This window comes from Rhipicephalus microplus, chromosome X, assembly GCF_043290135.1.
Source record: "Rhipicephalus microplus isolate Deutch F79 chromosome X, USDA_Rmic, whole genome shotgun sequence".
Lineage (NCBI taxonomy): Eukaryota > Metazoa > Arthropoda > Arachnida > Ixodida > Ixodidae > Rhipicephalus > Rhipicephalus microplus.
This window is the reverse complement of record NC_134710.1, coordinates 450,326,425-450,348,106: the sequence shown is the minus strand read 5'-3', so window position 1 is coordinate 450,348,106 and position 21,682 is coordinate 450,326,425. Positions and strand designations below refer to the sequence as shown.

Genomic DNA, 21,682 nt, shown 5'->3' with positions numbered 1-21,682 from the left:
ACAACCTTGATTAAAACTTGCGAAACACGAAAATTCGGCAACCATGCCACGTTATAAACAGATTCATTGCTTAGCCCACTATGCATAGTCCTCTATTCACTGCAAAAGAATTTGCAAAAAGACGCACTTGAAAAAAAGAGCAAGAGCATCTGCCCCTCTGACTACATATAATTACGCTTATCCTGTGGATATAGCAAATTTTTTTAAACCATGATCTACATGAAGGTCCTGTCCTGTCAGGTATAACTTTCTTCGCGCAAACTTCTTTGTTACGCAGTGACTTGCCACTGCCCAAAGAGCTCCCCAACTACATGCACGACACCGACATGCTAGACTACTTCCGGAACTACGCCGACCACTTCAGCGTCACCAAGCATGTGCAAACGAGGCACGACGTGGTGCAGGTGATGCCAGCCGCCGACTACGAGAATACGGGTCGCTGGGACGTGCTCTTCAGGGATCTGGCGACCAACAGCGACCGCATGGAGACGTTCGACGCCGTGGCCGTGTGCGTGGGCCATCACGTGTATCCGAATGTGCCCCACTTCAAGGGACAGGAGAAGTTTCGCGGCCGAATCATGCACACGCACAGCCTGAAGAACGCCGACAGCTTCCGGAATGACCGGGTGGCCGTTGTCGGCATTGGCAACTCGGGCTGTGATGCTGTGGCCGATATCAGCCAGGTGGCAGTCAAGGTAAGCGTGACGCATACATCTCTCTGCGATGTCCATTCGGTCATACTCTAGATAACCCAGAGAACTAATGTCGGCAATTTTGAATGGCGTCGTAATGTTACATTCTTGAATTTTGTTGGTCCGAGCAGCCTAAGTATCGCGTAGTGAACCGATCATGCCGAGATGACAACTTGACAAAATGGCGAGGTCGACAACAAGCCGAAATTTGAAACCAACCCTGAGGGGCATTTGCTTAGCCTTCTCATAACACCCCTGTTTCAGCACTGCGAATCCACACTCTCACGAAATAGTCGATGCGTCTCGCAGCACTCTTGAGGTGCTATAATATAAGCTCGCTGATGCAAGCTTGCCTGTTGCTAAGATAAGCAACTTGTACTTCGAGTAGCACGCATATTTGATATGGCACGGTACCATAGAGACTTGATGAGAGTCGAAGGGTGAAGGTTCGGCGCAGAGCCTCCTCCATACTATGTCAATGTATACACGCGAAATCGAACCTACATTTCCCCACTGCTTTATTATCGAATTCCCGCAGACGTATCTGTCAACAAGAAGAGGAGCTTGGGTTACCCGGCGTGTCAGGCCCAATGGCATGCCCGGCGACATGTTCATGAAATCGCGACTCAGGGCATACTTGTTGAGCTGGTTACCGAGATCGCTGGCCAACAGCTACACGGAGAACATCTTGAACGGGTTCTTCAACCACGAGGCTTACGGAATCAAGCCCAAACACCGCTACTACTCGCAACACCCGACCACCAATGACGTACTGCCGAGCCTCATAATCAGCGGGAAGGTACGCGTAAAGGAGAACATCGCCGAATTCACTGAAGATGGCGTGATCTTCGAGGGTGAGGACAAGGTGAGTTGTGGTGCCCTTTTTATTCATCGCTGAAACTCCGACTGCTAGTACCAAGGTGAATTTATTTACTTCTTAAAACCCTTATGTATAACCCTCTTTTGTCACAGTGGTTGCACAAAGCCATTCACATCACTGCTCACGTCAAGGCGACAACTTTTACTTATGCGCTGTTAGACCTCGAACCACACAATACAAGTTTGTCCGAAATTAACTAATCACCAAATATAATAAAACTAATTCATTTTAACCTTTGTTTCGGTCATATGACCGCGACAATCAATTTCTGGTTCACCGACTATTCTCTCAAGGCTTCGAGTCAAACTTCAATGGTCATCAGTGAATGTCAACTGGTAACATTCATCTAAGTCATACAAATTAGGAACATATACGACAAGTACTGGAACAGGTTGAGAAAATGTGGAGCTCACTCAGACTTCCCCAAGAAATACAATTTGACCTTTTAACTCACTCGTACACAGACTCACCTGAAATTTTTCTCAACTTAACTCACTCGGACTCAGGCTCACTCAGTTCTTCTCAACTTCACTCACTCGGACTTAAACTCGCCACAAGTTTCCTGACTTGGATTTCCTCAGACTCATACTCACGCCTCGATCTTAGTTTAAGTTAGTCTGAGGGAGTCGACTGATGAGTCCATTAGCGCATAAATGGCTTTTTAGACCACGGTGCCAATGCTCTTTAACATCAGCATATCGAGTAATCGGTGCTTTGCTTGGCGCTATTTGATCTCACACTTTCAAGTATCGCATATCACTGGCTGCAGTCAATTATTGAAAGAGATTACTGACTCGTGAAATTAGGGGTGATGCTGTTTAGTGCCCATATGCTTCTCCGGCATATGTCGATGTTCATGCGTTCATACTTATATCATGACGCCTTCGACATGGCAGTCAAAAAACCCACCTGCGCCATTAACAAAAGGTTTAAAGAAAATCCAACTGAACGGAACAATATAAAACACCTAGAAACACAAAGCTTTTATACTAGTCAGTGAAATCAACGTATACATCACGTACTTTGGAATCTAGATTTCCCTTCGACGCTCATTGTCTGCTGGCAGGCTGGTTAGAAAACTGTTGCTCTGGGTGACACATGTATGCATATGAGTAAAAACAAAAAATACAATAATGAAGAACAATAATAAACTCCAACAAGCACAGACGCTTTATACTAGTCAGCGACTTTAACGAAGACAATATGGACCTTAGGTCCTATAGCTTCACCCACTCATCATCATTCACTTCGTGGAGATGTTGTACAACCTCCTGAGCCGCTGTTGTTTTAACCAAGATCTTCCAGAGAAAGGAATTGCAGGGGCGATGTCATGGCACTTCCCTTCCTCCATAACTCGTGCCTCAGAATAATGAACACTGAGCAAGTGCATCAGCGGTAGTGCGTTGAATTATGTGTGAGGAGGTGGCGTGAGCATAAACATCTGCTGACCTAAGGCTCAAAATAACAATGACGTTGTGCAATAGGTACTGTACAGGAAAACTTCTTGATTATTACGTTGTCAATCACTTTAAGTACGCCTCAAAGGAGCGACCTCTCTGCTCACTTTTTGTTCTTTTTCTTCTGCATCAGCGGTAGATAATGACGCATACCTCACTGTACCATATTTCGACGTCCACAGAGCCATCCCTGTAATATGAAACTGTACGCAGCACTTCCCCGGCATGCGTGCATAATGTATCATCCGGTTTCCGCGAGAATCTCTTAGAGCAGAATTGACTTCCACTCATCTCTGCTGCCATGACTCACTAGTGTATCACACGATTTCACGACGAATGGACTCGCAGAATGAATTCAGCGTGTTGCCGGTTTTGGAGCTCGTGCTCGGCTTCTTGCGAAAAAGTACTGGTTCCTGCATAGCTTGGTGGATGCGCCCGACGTACCATCTCTACGAATGTTATCGTGTATATGCGTACAATAATGTTCGGTCACCTTTATTCCACCCTTTCAAGCTTATGGGATAGCCATGGCGCTGCAAGAGCGATGTTTGCTATATATGGTAATAAAGATGACCATTATATGTAGATAAATAGGTCCGCCCAGTGTTGCGGTTATTGGTTACTTTTCTACAATCTTGATACTTTACGTCCTCGTGTGGCAATGTAAACCTCAGGCTGGCTTTAAGTACAATGAAGTTTGAAATTTCAGCTGGTTGGCTTTGACTTGGATACATTTTGGAAGTGGAGCTACAACAGGGACAAAGAAAAATGTTCACAGGACGACCGATAGACATCAACTATATATATATATATATATATATATATATATATATATATATATATATATATATATATATATATATATATATATATATATATATATATATATATATATATATATATATATATATATATATATATATATATATATATATGTATGTATATATATATATATATCTTGCACTAGTGAGGGTGCAGTGACGCACTCTCCTGCCTCGCTGTCTAGCTACATAGCCTCTCAAGTCTCTCTTCAATGTTTGTTGGGACGGGATCAGCTAGAGATCCGGCAAGAAATTGATTGTGTTTTTATTTATGTTTTAAGCCATAAAAACTGTACAAACATTTTTAAATACTTTTGAACTTCACCCAAGAGGTCTTTCGAAATCAACGTTGATACCTAATTTTGTACCGTTGCTCTAAACGAAACACGCCTAATGCTGTACTCTAACTGTAATAGTCAATTATTTTGTGTGCTGTTAATTGAGGACCGTGGATTCTAGAAAGACTCACTTTCAGGACATACGGGGACAGTATACGCCTCTTCCCTGCCCCTTATGACAAAATATTGTGGCTAAGCTAGTGCTCCGTGCACTGAAAAGGACCACTCAACGCACAAGAAAACATACTGAAAACATACTGTGTCCAGAACTGCGTTGGCTTGGCCTTTTTCGACTATGGATCTACATATATTGATTGATTGATTGATTGATTGATTGATTGATTGATGTGTGGAGTTTAACGTCCCAAAACCACCATAAGATTATAAGAGACAACGTATTGAACGCCTCCGGAAATTTTGTCCACCTGGGGTTCGTTAACGTGCGCCCAAATCTGAGCACACGAGCCTACAGCATTTTCGTCTCCATCGAAAATGCAGCCGCTCTAGCCGTGATTCGATCCCGCGACCTACGTTTCAACATCCGAGTACCTTGACCACTAAACCACCGCGGTGGGGCTATCAATAAGCAATAAAAGGAAAAAAACTAAATTAGCAGCGGAGATTGCAATAAATATTCAACGCATATCAATGGAGTGAATGGTGATCCTTGTCTCCGAGAAACTTGATTCAACTTCGCAGTGTCTTTACAAATGCAAAAGGCACACAGTGCGGTTTGCACCTCGAACGCGTTAAAATAATGTACTTCGCGCTAGCTCCTTGGGTGAGTGTGTTGTTTTCCGAACACTATCATGGCTGCGCCTTGAAGACACACTTCCACAGCGCTTGAGCACAGTACGTCGACTTGCCACTTCTAAATGGTGGAACCATCGCTCTCAAAGGTGAAAACACGTTCACGCACGGGGAAATATATGTTTAGTGATCTTACTTCTATGTGGGTATAGTCATTCTATCCAGCTCGTTGTGGTATGTGGCAGCGTTTTTTCTCATGGACGTCATCAACGAGCAGAAGCAAGAAGATGAACTCACTTTCAAAACACGGCGCTCAACAGAAGCTATTGACCTCACTGCCTCTGATCCTTGACCTTAGCGTATCATAAGAAATTCATAGGGGTTGGGGAGGATTTTCATAATTGTGAGGCTGGTTAGGTCACGGGCTAGCAGAAAGAATATTCCACAACTATAGCTACAGGCAAATTGATCCTGCTACCTGTAGCCTAGTCTGAACTCCAAGACACCAAGGCGCAAAAAGGAATGAAGCCGAGAACACGACGGCCAGAGTACTCATTCACTGGGCGTGATCCCGAGTAGCTCGAACCCGAAGGTGGCTTTTTAGATTGAATGGCATCACTTTTTATAACCGGAGATAGGTATTGTCAATACCCTCTTCGTGCAAACCGGCTCGGCAAGGCTCAATGACGCATCTTCTTTCAATTTTCTATACAGAGAGAGCAAATTTAATAGAAGGCCGAGAGGTTGCCTTGAAACATTTCGATTCTTCGTTACCTGGCAAGTGTCAATGCTGTGAGGAGGTGGAACGCACATACCACATGGTTTCGGCTTGCCAGCTCAACTGAGCTCTTCTCTCCAACCCTAACGCAACGCGAGAAGAGGAGAAGGTGAGGCGGCCCTGCTTGTTTGCTCGGACTTCCAAGCCCAAAAGGCCTTCGTCTAGAGGGTTAAGCTAGCGGCTGATACTTATGGTGTCCCGGAATAGGCACTCGACGCATTGCGGAGCCCCCTATCGGCTGTGCCTCTCTTATTTTCAATGAAGGCTTTCTTTGATCTCTTGCTCAAAATTTTTCCAGCCTAAGGCTCCAATTTTGCTTATACATTATTTAAATAGACATGGTGAGTGATGTACGATATTGTGTCTGGGCGGGAATGGCGCATTGCCCCTTTTCGTGCCATCCCTTCTCGTTGAACCTCTGTATTGGCATATGCTCGAATTCGTTACGAAATAAACTTCAACAATCTTTTATTCACCTTTGAATCGGGCGAAGAGGTCCTGTCTGGCAACCAATGCATTCCTCCTCTCTAACATGCGGGCGATGGCTTGGAGTGTGTGTTGATGCTGATATGTATGGCGTTATTGAGTAATCTGCCGTGTATTAGGCTAACCTGTGAATTTTCTTCGTTACTATGACAGTCGAAAATTGCTCACCAGGAAACCACTGCGCTGTTTTGGGGTTCAGTAACAACTATAGAAAAAGGAAAATGTTGTCGGAAGAAATGTGCCATGTACATCACCAGACGCGGAGTTTTTGTGGCTGTGGACTCTTGAAGTAGGTTCGTTTTCCTGTTGACAAGGAGCAGCGGCTTCTATGGCTTGCAAACTTAAACAGGAAAACCTTGTACTTTTCGTGGGTACTCGGGCAAGTTGAGAGCACTTCTTCTCAGGCGAATGAGCTGCAACGACTTCGATACCGATGCTCAACCTCGGCTATGAACGGAAGGCACGCAGCCCATTCACCTATTCCAACGATGACAATATTTCCCTGATAAACAGCCCCGTGTAACATTTCTTTCTATTGTCGGTCGAAGTAACGCGGCACCAAGAGTCACTCAAATATCACGATTCAAAAAAGAAGATAAAAATGGGACGCGCTGGCACGTCAGCGTTATTTCATGTAATAGCTGTATTCAAGTGGAGACCTGTAAAAAAACGAGCGAGTAAGATACGGTGACTCATTCATAGTTTTCCCGGCTTCGAAGGCTGCAATTTTGATGAAGGCGAGAATGTCGTAGGCCCGTGTGCTCAGATTTGGGTGCGCGTTAAAGAACCCCAGGTGGTCGAAATTTCCAAAGCCCCCCAGTACGGCCTCTCTCATAATCATATGGTGGTTTCGGGACGTTATAACCCACATATCAATCAATTTAGTTCTTAAATGAGAAATAATTTAGACAAAAGTTATGGCGCAGTTAACAAAAACTGTCAGTGCCGAGAAATAAGGACGAACCACAGGCTACCCTTCAAAGCACGGCTTCATGCAAGAGCGGTAGCCGATGCGACCGTGTGACGTAAAGAAATCTTGGTAAAGAAGCAGATAACTACCGCTCAAGAAAAACATTCACTATGCTCTCGAAGTGCCGTTGCTCATTCTGGAAAGTAAAGACCTGAAAATATTGCACAACGTTCGAGCCGCGGTGCAATAAAGCTTTAGGTGAGGTAACGTCGCGAAGTGAGCGCTTGGCGGGAATAACCGATTATGTTCTCGTTTGCGGCGTGCCGATGGAAGCTCGCTGATCTGAGGACCATGCGGGCTGCTGCAAATTTCCGCAAAGAATATCTGGCACGTGAGCAACGGTTTCCAAATATGAAGACACCGGGTAATTGTGGGATATCAACCACGTGACACGCATAAAGCGGCGTCGCGAAAGAGGGGGTGATAAGGGTGGATGTTGACAGTGCGGGGAATGTAGAGCGTACTAAAAGTGTAGCAAGGGTGTAGTGGCAAGGATAAATGAGCACCACTACTTTCCTACACCGAGAAGGGAGAAGGGGAAGCCGGGGCATAAGGTCCCTGGGTGAAACATGTTTCCAGGGTAGCGACACTTTTCCTTTTTTGTCGCCTACGTTACTGCAGCACCCCAAGAAGTTTCAAATATTTCATCCGAAAGCATATGTTTGGGTTCAGTTGCTACGGTTAATAGATGTAAATGAAACAAAATTGAAAAAATGGGTCGTAGAATAAATGGTTTCTTTATGAACATAAAGGGTGCAACACAAGAGCAAGCGGGATGTGTGTTACTCAACTGGCAACGTTGTGCAGTTCTATATTCTGCACCTCTACCCTTCACGTCTCGCTTCTTACATCGTAGTCCGTCCAGTTATAACTAGTACAGTTCTCCAAATATGTTTTGTTCGTGCCGTGACACAGCGAACACGCTTCTTGCTGGATCCTGTCATTGACCAAAGCAAAGGGCGTGACGTTGTGACGAGTGATTACAGCTGGCTTGTGCACATGCAAGGAAAAACCATGGTCAGACTAGTACGAACGCTTGACTAGCAGCCCTGCGATGACGGTTATTTAAAATGTGCCCGATTTGACATTCGTGATGCCAGGTGATTCTGGTGCGGTGCGCAGATTTTCCTGAAAAGCCTGAGTTATACTGGTGAGATGTCCCGAAGCAGCACGTTTTGGCTCGTTTATGCCGCGTTCTGGTCAACTGGTCAAGCGTGAAATGTTCCTGAAGGTACGTTAATTACGCGCTCTAGATGCTTTGGATACGTACATACGTGCAAATATTTGCAACAACTGACATGCACTAGACGCGGATTAGACGCGCTCTGGTGTTTCAATAAAAAAGTTGGCAGCATATCCATGGAGTGAATGATGGAGAGTATGGCGAAGCATTCGTCCGTTCATTCGTTCTTGCTTTCTTCCGTTCATTGCGTCCGTCTGTGTGACCGTTCATGCGTCCATCCGCCCGTCCGTGCGTGCGTCTGTTCGTACGTCCGTCCCTGCATTCGTCCATTGAACCTCTCCTGCATCCGTTCATGCGTCCATCCATGCATCTGTCTGTGTGTCCGTTCGACCATCTATTTAACACTCAAGTACCACCATCTCGCATCTTTTCATCTTATATTCCCCATTTAGAAGCACCGCCATCCAGCGGACATTCCAAGGAATAAACGAGAGGTGGCACACGCACACTTTCTTACGGCTTGCGCTTCGGGTCTACTTCCCACCTTTAACCACCTCGAGTTCATGGTATATACTAGTTCAATGTATTCATGGCACTGCGGCCCAACGCTCGCTAAACATTTCTAAAACCAAGGAGGTTACGCCCAGCGTGTTTAACGTAGCAACCCTTTCCTGTCAGATGGTGCTCAATGTACATGCCGATGGCTGCTAATGGAAAATGAGAGACAGGAAAATTCGGCTTTTACTTTCTTACGGCTTGCGCTTTGTATCTGCTTCCCACCTTTAACCACCTCGAGTTCATTCATGGTATATACTAGTTCATTGTATTCATGGCACTGCGGCTCAACGCTCACTAAACCTTTCTAAAACTAAGGAAGTTACACCCAGCGAGTATAACATAGCAACCCTTTCTTGTCAGGTAGTCCTCAATGTACATGCCAATGTCTGCTAATGGGGATCGCAGCGTGTGCGTTAATTAAAAGCCGAATGCTCCTGTCTCTTATTCCCCATTAGCAGCCATTGGCATGTACATTGAGCACTATTTTTTATTGTTCAACAACGCACAGATGAAATCTCTCACCAGCACTACCGTGGAGGTCAAAATGCTATACTAGATACATACTACAACGGCTACGAGAGATGAACGGCTGCCGCTATAAAAAACCTTCGCCCCTAAAACCGTCAAACTAACTCACTTCGTAGATTTGCGTTGACCTGCGTCGACAGAGTTAAGGCTGGTGCACACCGGCGACTAGCAGCGGTCGCGCGACCATTTGCAACTGGTCGCAAATAGTCACGAACGGTCGCAAACGGTCGCACAGCGACTGCTTTGGCTAGTCGCTTTCTGTCAAATTTTTCAGTCACGCTACTGCGGTCGCAAAGCTGCTAGAACCAATCAGCGATGCGCAATATTTGTTTTTTGTTTTTGCATTGTGCTGGCGAGAACAGAAAAAAAAACAAGAAATGCGGCGCGCTCGGTTTGCTCCGCTCACTAAGCTGGCGGCGATCAGCTGATCGGCGCCGGTCTCCAGAGTTTTCGCTGATAACGAGATCCGGACGTGACTCTCCAGTATTTCGACTTCCGTGTTTCAATTATATACAAATTCCAAATCCAGACGGAGGCGGTCTGTCGGTGACGTCAACAAGTGGGCGGTCCGCAGTGGTCGCGAAGACGAAGGGAAGTGAGCAGCCAATGAGGGAAATGGAGCCTTGCGTTATCATTTTGACGTGGACTTGGGGACCGTACAGCAAAGTGAAAAGTGTTTGTAACGTGTTAAAAAATGTTCAACTTTTATTGATCACCATGAAAATGTGGTGGCACAAGTTTTCAAACGTTCAATAAGGAATACGGCACAATATAAACGTATTTTTCGCGTTATTGTTTTGAAATGAAGCTACATTTAGCGGGACGGTAAGTAGTGGCGCTAAGTACCACCCCATTTCAAGCAGTTACTGTTTCCGAATCTCCACCACTCTTCAAACCTAAACGGTGCAACTTTCGAAGTTGTTGGCTCAGTTGAGCGCAATTATGGTGGAGGGCAACGGCACCAGTAGCCAACAGCAGCAGCGGCTCATCCGTGTTTCCGAAGCTCAGCACGCGCTGGTGCTCGCCTTTATGGACGAACACCCCCAGCTCGTGGCGAAAGCCATCGAGCTGCGGCACGGCATCACCGACCGGCGGCGGCTGTGGCAAGAGCACAGCGACGCGCTGAACCATGAAGTGCCTGCGCAGGAGTGGCAAGCTTGGTGGCGCAGGCCGGTGCACGAGGCCCGCCTCGACGCCGCCGCCATCAGAGAGGCACAAACGTGAGTGACTGTCGAATGGCGCGGGCGATTTGTTCTTTGACATTGGTGTATATTTTCAGGGGCACTGGAGGGGGTTGGCTGCCTGGCTTCCACGGCCGGGTTATACAGTTGACTGGGATGACACGCTTCAGTGGCGTCTTTGGTCTCGCCTATCTACAGGTAAGCACTCTGCCGCCGCAGTATCACGGGTCCCTGAGCGGTGCCATGACAGAGTTTGATATCTGAAGGGGTACCTTTAGCGGAACCTTGTTAAACCAGAATATAGCGCAAGAGAAAGTATTAAAAAGTTGGTAGGTTTATTAACTAAAATCTCAGTTTGCAGCCCTTGCAGTACAAGGGGTAACAATTTATCATAAAACACGCAATGCCTGCGGGCAAGTGCATGCACTAAAATGGTAATACATGATATCAATGACCACTGAATAGCTGCAGAACATTTCCGCAGATGTTTAGTACGTAAGGTTGCGAAATAGCCAGAGTAATGAATACCCACTTTTTGAAAGATCATGCTTACTACACTTTCCAGCAGGCGGATGTTCCCACTGGTGCGGTGGTAATGGATGTGGAGGCCACTGAAGCGGCTGAAGGTGGCAGTGACACAGTAACACGCAAGCATCTGAGAACTTAGTGCTTTATTGAGCGCAGGACCGGAACCTTGAACAGAGCGACAAGGTGCTCAAGGTGAGAAGACCCTTTGTTTACATTTTACATAAGGGGCATAAGCATTCTCCATGCTCTATTATGATGACTGAAACCAACTTGGGCTGTAAACAAGAACCATGCATTGTGTTGAGGGCATTGTATCGGGTATCTGCAATGATAAACTGCCGGGCAAAAGGTTGGTTAGCCCTGAAAAGGGCTGTTTCATGGTGAGAGATGCATTTGAGGATATTAAAGAGTAGTTTCAACAAATGTTTGTTGGTTCGCACGAGGAGGGCATAGCTTGTACACAAAGCTTCACACTTTCAAAGGATGCCATCAGGCCAGTTGATCTTTAACTGAGGAGAAATTGTTGTGCGCGTTGCATTTCTTGGCAGCAGCAGCAGCTTCCAGCCACGAGATGGTTAAAAGTTTACCGGCAGCTCACTTAAAAATTTACACCATGATGATTCATCACAGTTGCTGCGGGAGGTGAAAAAATCAACCACCCGCGTCACTTCTGCAGCAAGGCGTGTGGCAGCGGCACAGGAGAAGGTGGCAGCGGTGCAGGAGGGCGCTGGCCATGGCTGAAGGCTTTCTGCGAGAAAGGGATACGTAGTTGAGTTTAATTTTTCGTCATGTGTTCAATGTTTTTTCTTGTCATCATTCATCAATGATTTGTCGGTTTCAATGTGTTTAGGTGCTGCTCTTCATGTTCAATTTTGTACGCTTCGGGAGACATATACATAGTTTAGTTTGTTTTTCGCCATGTTTTCAACTTTTTGTCATTTATAATTCGTTTAGTGTTTTTGATATGTTTACGTGTTGCCGTTCATGTTCTATATTATACGTTTTTTTGTTTGAATTTAGTACATATTACTAGATTTAGGTTAGCATTTACTTTGTACAAGGTCTACAGCATTTTTTGTGTTCGATATATGCATTTCTCAATGTATTTTCGAGCTTTTCCAGTGGCAGTGTTTTTCCCATATTTCAAAGGTGTCTAGTCATTCACACGGAGACCACGAGTGTATAGTTGACATTTTCTGTTAATGTTTCTGTGATATTTGTTTTGTCCCACTGTGTTTTCTAACTCACTGTGCTTTTTATGCAGCATTGCCACATAGTGTAGTAATGTGATATCTTTTTGCATCACACTGTTTTGCAGTTCACTGTGATATTTTCATTTCAGCACAATGAGACTAAGGTGCAACAACTACATTCTGAATCTTGTTTGAGAGCGCTAAGCTAGTAAGTGGTCATCTTGCACAGTTTCACAAATGAAAATGGTCATCATCACAGCCACATGCCAGCGATTGATTTCATCTAGTTCTCATTGTAAACGACTCGTTGCGGGAATAAATTTTGAACGTTCTTTGGTTTGGGAGCAACGAGAAGGCTGAGCGAATTATTCATGCTGTATGTTATCAAAACAACTCGCCTTTTGTTTGCAGTCTTGATTTACGTATTTTTTAGCATTGCAGCATGACTGCAGTCAAGAATTCAAATGAAATGTTATTTTAACATTTATACAATCTTTAGGACAATGATAAAAAAACCAGCACAACTTGACGAGCACAATTGCTCGTCAAGCCTGGCATGCACAATTGAATGCTTGTAGTCAGTCACTATAAGAAGATATGGACTTATGTATCATGTGTTCATGCAACATGTCACTAATTAAATCGCGATTTTTATGCGTTCTGATGAAATAAATTCTGAGACGTTGCTGCATTGTTCGCACAATTTTGTGATAGCAACATTCAGCACAGAGTGCCGCTCATATATGCTTGCTCCAATCTAGTCTGTTGGGACTGTGATCACTGATATGGAAAAGGGTGTTTCTGTTGCATATTTCAATGGCCATTTAAAGAAAATGCAGCATTTTGACATTGCCACTTTGCCTCATATTGAAGCACGAGTAAGTACTTTGTGTATTCAAATGTGGCAAACACAGCCCTGTCATGTCTAGATGCACTATAATCAGTGTAAATAAATTATGTGTGGGATATCAAAACTTGAAAACTCACCGTTCTTGAGTACTTCAAAAAAGGTCCAAGACAGCGCTGTGCTGCTGCCGTCTCTGAGCAGCACGTTGCATGGTGTGAGCATATGGCTCCCCCTTGGCTCCCCATCGTCATCCTCAGCTGGTGGCATGTCCACAACATACTCGTCCAAGGTCCAGTCGCCTGCATGCAACGCAATGTTGTGGAGAGCAAAGCTAGCATAGATGATTTGCGCTGCCCAATCGGGGTTGTAGAGCATCGTTCGAATGTGCTGCAAGCAGCGGAACTTGCTCTTCAACACGGCGATACATTTTTACACAACATTGTGCATGGATGCGTGCTCCTTGTTGTATCGGCCTTCGGAAGTGTTGCACGGTTGACTGCCAAGGACTGGAATTAGGAGCCATGGCTTGAGGGGATAGCCTGCGTCTCCTGCAATATAAGCATAAAAGCTGAGGGCTCTGCCCAGATAGTAGGCATCATTATTTACCAAGCAGATATTCGCCAGGCTGCAGATGAGCAGCTAGGCGTGCACGCAGTGGGTTGTGTTCCCACACCCAGGAGTCGTGGCACGAATCTGGGAATCATGGGTTCATGACAAGGATGCAAACCATGCATTGCACATCTGCGATGAGGAGCGATATAAAATAGTACTGAATTTATACTCAGAATAAATCCCTTTTTTCTACGCATACGCAGGAAACAATGGGTACTAGTACAGTGATTGGTACGAGGAGCTTCACTTAGAAGGAAACACAGGGTGTAGCACACTGAGGAGGGGGGAGGGTGAGGGCAACGACCCCACCTCTTCTGTACACAAGGCAACGACTTCCACTGAATGATCGGTAAGTGAAAACCTACGCGTTGCTCTTGGGAAAGAACACTCGTAAATGTCAAGGCCAGCTCGTGCAATTGTGATTGTAAGCACTTTCGTGTTGGAAATACTTCCCTGTTGTGTATATATTTCTGCTACGTCTGCTGCCCATATTACCGATTACTTCTAAAATGCACAACTCAATTGCGCATGCATGCCAGTGCAAAAACGGCAACTGGCTCACGTACAAAACACTTGCCACTTATTATTACCGAGGCCTTGCGAGCCACCAACTAGCTCGCACCCAATTCCCTGCAGGTTCTTTTTCATTGGTTGCATTATTACTTTTCTAGCTTTGGCGTCAAAACTGAACAATTGCTGCGAAGGGCGACTAAGAAAGGATCCTAACGGTACTTACAATCATGACGCTCAGGACATAATAGCCCTTTCGGGACATGAAGCTCGCCATGTCGGCCAGTCTGAATCCCTCTGGCTTGCGAGTGGTGACCAACGTGCCATCGGCACACGCCAGCACCCCTGGGAGGCAACCGCGTGGCACAAACTCCGCCTTTGCCTCATCCTTAGCAGCTGTTGTCAGTGGGAAGTCCGCCAGCTTTTTCCTAGCAGCCACGGTGATGATGGCCTGCGTCACCTCGTGGATAGTGTTGCTCACGGCCGGCTGAGACTTGCCGATGCGCTCCTCGCGACCAACGCTCCTCTAGAAGCAACCGCTCGCGAAAAATTGCTGCAGACACAAAACTTTCCTCTCTGTGGAAAGGCCACTGGCTCGCTGGCATCCGGTGACAGGGAGAAGTTCGTCGCACAAGCTACACACTGTTCGCTCGGACAGACGAGAATATTGCCGAAACTCTTCTTTGGTGAACCTTTTAAATGCATCTTTAACCTCGTTTCGTCGTCTCTGCTTGGCTGCAGCTGCCGCACAGGCGAGACGAAAAACCGTGGCACTGGGAAACGCCATGTTGTCCAAGTGCCCGGATGCTAAAAAGTCGCGAAGCCCTTCCATTTTAATCCAATCCAGGCCACCTTGCAGCCATTTCAAACCATCCAGTTCCTTTCGAACGGTCTCGCCGACCGTTCCTTCGCCTTCCTCCGAAAATCGGACAAAAACAGTCACGTGACACCCAAGCCCACGTCACTCAGAACGTCACAGCATTCGTCACGGCTCGTATAGGCCAATCGCGTGCGACTCAATGGAACAGATCGCCTTTGTCCGGATTTGGAATTTGTATATAATCGCACCACTGGTCGCTTGCATAGAGTTTCTCAAAATAAACTAGATGGCACTCCGGCGCTGCGATAGTTCAACGACCATGGGAATGATGGGTAGTACACACATTTGCCAAGTCTTCGTACTTGCGGGTTGCGAATCGTACTTGCGGCTTCGTTTATTGCTGTGTTTTGGTTTTGTTTTGAAAGAAAGACTGAATGCTTTTGAACTTCGTAAGCCAATTTGGAAAGTAAGTCTACAAAAATAAAATGGTGAAGCGCAACCGCTGAATATTTGCTAATACTTGTTACGTAAGAAAACAGCTCCAATCCCACGAACACACACGGAGCCAAAGGCAGGCCAGAAGTACGAATATTAGACAAATGTGTGTACTACCCATCATTCCCATGCTCGCTGAAGCGCCGTGCGTTGCAGTTCCCATAGACACTAGGGCCAGAGTTCCTTCTAGTAAGTATTGTGGGTAACTCTATGGTCACTCGCATGCAGCCTCTGCCGTTGTGAACATCAGTCGCTCTTTGGTCGCAATCGCAAATGGTCGCGCGACCGCTGCTAGTCGCCGGTGTGCACCAGCCTTTACACGAAAGCGTTCACGTGAAGTGTTTCAAAGCTATACTTCACGGCGTGCTTTATTTCGGATAGTACAAGGTACGTCGAAGAAAGCGAAATTGTTTTTCGTTGCTTTACGGCAACCATGCATTGTTGAAAAACTCGTATACTGCATTGAACGAGCACCGCAAAACCATCTTGGCCGACTCGGCGCCAACTAAAGCGCTGCTCCTCATCAGTCTGTGTCCTGGCTACGATTTCGTCTTTGGTCACGGCGATAATCCAGCTGCAGCCATATGTGAATGCATACTCGTTTGTAACCTTTTTCATAATAATAAATAACACCACCAGCTACTTGCAAAATCACGTGCAAGGAGTGCACCAATTACAAACCCGGATTTCAGAAAAACGGAGGGGTAAGCGAGAGGTTGAAGAGGACGGCTCGTTAACAATGAGTGATGCTACCTGGGAAACATGTTTTATCTAGAGACCTTACCGGGACAAAGTTTGTCGCGCCATCTCCCAGTCTCCTAGCGAAGCAGAACATTCTTGGGTAGCAGATAGTATCAGCGTTCGCTCACCTAAAGTATTCTTGCACCGTGCATCGAGCAGAAAGTCAGTGCTGTCGATATATTGCATCAACATAGGCAGACTCGTTCGCATCACTGTAAAATAAAACAGTTGACCCTCAAAGGCTTAAACCCTATCATAACGTCTCATAGATTAACGTTCTAAAGAAGCTGCATCACTTCAGTCCAAATTCACCACGTAAAAACTAAAGACGAACAATAAAACCGCAGCCGCGCGCTTACTTTCTATGGGAACAGCGAGCTTCCCGCATGCCAGATGGGTTGCCAGACCAGGAAAGCACCACTCGTTCACAAGACGGTGGCACCAACGAAAAACGTCTATATTGGGGTATGTGTAAGTTTTACAGTGAAGCTGTGTATAACTAAACCAGTCCTAACCCCTGAAAAGGAACTCAGCCAACTTTTAGCACAGGGCCTCAGTGAATCGGTAGGGTGGTGCTAACAAATCAATATAAACACAACTGAATGGTGCTGACAATTGCACAACAAAACTGAACAAACCCCACTATTCTTCACTAGTCCACTAAAGATGAAAATACATGTGAACGACGGTAAGTCAAACGTTTTCTTCTTAAAAGTTTAACTTGAAATAGTATCCATCCTTTATGTTGAAGTTATTCGCGTAAACAACACCAAACAGAAAATGTATAAGCATTTGAAGGTACAACTATACAGCAGACTATATACTTGAGATACGACATAATTTGATGTCAACGAACGTTGTTTCAGGTTACCCCTTTGGATGACATCATCCTGGCCACGGGTTACCAGATCAAGTTTCCATTTTTACCGAAAGAAGTTGTGTCTGTGGAGGACAACCAAGTGCAGCTTTACAAGTACGAATTCCCGCCTCATTTGAAGCATCCTAGTCTGGCCATCATAGGGCTGGTCCAGCCGGTCGGCTCCCTATTTCCCGTTGCCGAGATGCAGGTAAGCCCGCGTTAGATGCTTCTGTCTTGTGTAGAGTGCATACAAGTCTGTGTAAACTCAATCAAGACTGAAACTTGGTTTAGTGGGTGATGGAGTAATGGGGGGAGGGGTAAAAAAACAACACCCAAACGAACGCGACGAAGGTATACGTTTATTACAACAAAAACGCCGTGTTTTCTGTATACCTGACTGCTCTTATAATTGTCCAGTTGAGAACAGTGCACGAAAAGACAGGACAAAAGTAGGTATAAGACAACACAAGCACCGTGTTGTCTCTGTAGCTGTGTATTCTAATAATTGACCAGTTGAGAACAGCGCAAAAATTGACGGGATGAAAGTATACGTATGAAACAACACACGCGCTGTATACCTGTATATTTTATAATAATTGACCAGTTGAGAACAGCGCAAAAATTAACAGGTTGAAGGTATACATAAAAGACAACAAAAGCGCCATGTTGTCTGTGCACCTGTATTTTCTAATAATTGACCAGTTGAGAACAGTGCGAAAATTGATTGGACGAAGGTAGGTGTGAGACAACACAAGCTCCGTGTTGTCTGTGTACCTGCATATTCTAATAATAGACCAGTTAATAAGAGCGAATGAAGGGACGAGATTAAGGTAGGTATATAAGCAACACAAGCGCCGTGCTGTCTGTATACCTGCATATTCTATTGAAGGACCAGTTGTGAACAGCGCACGAACGGACGAGACGAAAGCAGGTATAAAATAACACAAGCACCGTGTTGCTTGTACACTTGTACATTCTAATAAATAACCAGTTGAGAATGCGGCGCTTGCGTTGTATAATAGCTACTTTCACCCCGTACGCTTGAACGCTGTCCTATCCCCCCCCCTATAATGTGTAAACCCGATAGAATAACGCAAGAAGCACGTGTTGATGCACGCCCTGGTTTGAAATGTCATTGCAATAACGTAGTTTCTAGTATACCTTTTCAGAAACTCCCAGGCTTCACTGACTATGTTCACTCAAGTGATGCTCACATGCATTCACCTAAGACGACTCAAAACCGATAGGCATTTTTTTTCACTCCTCTCAGTCGATATATAGCCTCCCAACTCATAGCTTCCTGCATCTGAGCACTGCCTCCGTGGTCGGCCCACCTTTGACTAAGCGACAATGATGCCATGACGTAACGTCACGTCATTTGACGGCGTAGTATATCATGATGACGTCATGGTGATGTAACGAATCTTTCCAATCAGGAACGTCAAGGTCACTTCATACGGTGGCGTCTTCATCAAGTGCTGATTATTTGCATCACTTGTTGACGCCGACAGTCGGTTCCCGCGTTTGATATGACATCTAGGGCTTTAAATATTAACGAGCGATTCCGATCCGGGAACAGCAGATGATCACCAAAACTGTGTAAAACACGGCGTGAAGGGGAAAAAAGAATTATATAAAAGCTAAAGTAAGGCGCATAACTTCGTTGAATTATGGAATCCTGCCAGTGCTTTCTTCAAGCTTTCCATTCTAGCGGCGTGCGTCTTTTCGGTGTGAGATGCGTCTTGCCTAGTATTGGTAATAATACATAGGGTTTAACGTCCTAAAACCCCGATATATAATTATGAGAGACATCCTAGTGGAGGGCTCTAAAAGTTTCCACCATCTGGTGTTCTTTCGCGAGCACTTGACATAGCACCATGCCCGTGTCTCTGCCATTTCACCTCCATCAAAATTCGACTACCACGTCTGGTATCAAACCCTTGACCTCCACAGCCGAGCATCGTAGCCACTGTGCCATCGAGGTGGACGAATCTTGTCTGACTTGTCACATGCGCTTGGCATTTTCGGCACGATCGTCACCGGTACTGGCCACCGGTGTTTTTTTCTCTTCATATAAAGAAAAAAAATCTGCCCCGTACCTGCGGTTTCACTAGAAATTTCGTTGGAAGACGATAGTCCTGCGTCTACAGAGAGCGAAAAAAATGTTTATTTGATGTTCTGCGCGAGATAATTGCTGAATTGTATTCTGGAGGTGCTGCGTTGGAGTGTGTCGATCCGTGAAGCGAAGGCGAATGAGCGCATCAAGGCACGTGAGACAAGTGCGCTATCTGGCAGTTATCTTCTAAAACGAAGGAAGGCGCGTGCGCCTGTCTCGAAGGCAATAAGGTGTAGAACGCAAAGTGACGGGCAGGTGACACCACCATATTGTCTTAGCAAAGCGTTGGAAACACTTGCATTTTTACATAGGGTTGTATTGTCAGCGCAGTGTGATAATGCTACGGTCCTTAGAATTACTTATGTGTGCCTTCTTTGGTATAAACACACACATACAGAATAATGGCGTGTTCTTTTTGTGCCTCAGTTGGGCGCAATATTTGCTTTTTATTTGACTATTGCACAAGAATGAGCGCTGAAAATTGAGCACAAATGGTGGGAGCTGCGAATGGGGTTGATTTTTGACATTTTGGGGGATCCTTTCATTGGACAAACATAAAAATGTACAGACGAGACAGACATACAGACAGACAGACAGACAGACAGACACAGACAGACAGGCCACAATTTTTGCATCAAAGTCTCCCTAGAAAGACTATCGTCTTTAACAATATTGAGCAGCAAGGTCTGTTCGATTTCTGTTGTGGGTGACGTGTTAGTGCGTTTTGCAGGAACCAGACAAACAGTCGGCCACAGTGAGCTCCCACTTCTAGGATTAGTGCGACGAGCTAGAGTCGTGCCCAGGCATGTATATCTCAGCCGTGTGTTTCCTTACATAGCTTGTTCAGTCTATATAGTTTTCCCAGGACCGTCAAAGCCTCACATTTGGTGCAGTCGACGCCAGACATTTCCAAAGCAAACCAGCCACGGCCACACAGGAACACTGGCCAGTACCCATAGCTATTTTGACCGCGTTTTCGACTGCGGTTTGACCAGCGTCGCCTCACGGCGCATCATGCAAGCAAATAATTGGGAAAAGCTTCATTACTCGACGCAACCATACTGCGGTTCGAAGTCAACCTTATCCGCAAAAAATTGACTCACCGCGAATTAGGCAGCTCCGGTAGCGAAGAATAACTCGTTCAGAGTGTCGAAGCCGACAATCGGCAATGCCTTGAAGCAAAGCCGTGGTCAAACATCGCTATTACTGTATCAGATCTGTGACGAGTGGAAGCCATTAACAAAGACCGCATATTCAAAAAAGAATGCGTATATATCGCATGCAGCATGATAACCACGTGTGGTCATCATCTAAGATTAGTTTCGTTGACGGTGGTGCATGCATGCGCATGGCTTACAAGCATTGCTCGATCGATACATCTTCCCGCGGGAAAACACATCAACTTAAGTTACTTGATTAAAGCTACTGTCATAGCGTAGTCAATCCGGTGGTCGTGTCTCCCGAGCAGACCTGCGTAGGGGAAGAAGTACGCCTTCCTGAGGAACTGAAACTTGTGCTGGCGGCTGCTCGGATGATCTGTTACTGGACCTTCGGTGTTCGTCACTGTGCTTATGCCGAGCCCGTCCTGGCTCGTCGAGGCCATCACGTTCATCGCTTGATGAGGACTCACTTTCAAAGTCTTCTCGATACTGCTCACCTGTCCACAGTAGGTGGCGCCGGTTACGTCAAAACCTTCTGCCGTCCTCCGTGGCCACCTCGTAAAATCTCGGTGCGACTCGTTTTAGCACTGGCGCCTTTCTGGTCAATGCCTCATCTTCGCATACAACTTCGCCTTTTTTTAGCATTGGCAAGCATCTGCGCCGATCATCGGACAGTTTGTGCTTAGTCACGGGAATGCTTGAGTGGGGGCTAAAGTCTGGAAGTCTCGTGCGTAGGCGTCTGCCTTGGAGGAGTTCACCAGGGGAATGACCATCTTCGAGGGTCGACGAATGAAAGCTGAACATTGCAAGCCAGAAGTCCTGTTTTGTTTCCGCAGTCTTCTTCACGATTCGTTTGACAATTTGAACGCCTTTTTCTGCGAGGCCTTTGGACTAAGGGAATCTGGGGCTATATGTCACATGCTGGAAGTAGTATCTGGAAGCAAAACGTGCAAATTCATAGGATGAGAACTGAGGACCATTATCACTGCAAACTTCTACTGGGATGCCATATCTAGCAAAAATGGCGCTCAGCTTTTCGATTACAGATATAGTGGTCAAGTCCGTTAGTTTTTCGACTTCTGGGAAATTAGACTAAGCATCGAAGACACAGAGGTATGAACTTCCTACTTGCTGCAAAATGTCGACTCTAACTCTGTACCACGCGTATTGCGGTGTCGG

At 45.7% G+C, this 21,682-nt stretch overlaps 1 protein-coding gene across 1 annotated transcript in view; it reads left to right on the top strand.

Annotated features, from left to right (window-relative positions):
• Positions 1 to 21,682, top strand: part of LOC119163497 (flavin-containing monooxygenase 5) — a 39,392-nt gene that overhangs the window by 8,814 nt on the left and 8,896 nt on the right. Inside the window, exons 2-4 of the mRNA XM_075876082.1 lie at positions 278 to 695; positions 1,231 to 1,557; positions 17,235 to 17,435. Coding sequence (XP_075732197.1) covers positions 278 to 695; positions 1,231 to 1,557; positions 17,235 to 17,435 — 946 coding nt within the window. The remainder of the gene's footprint in view (positions 1 to 277; positions 696 to 1,230; positions 1,558 to 17,234; positions 17,436 to 21,682) is intronic.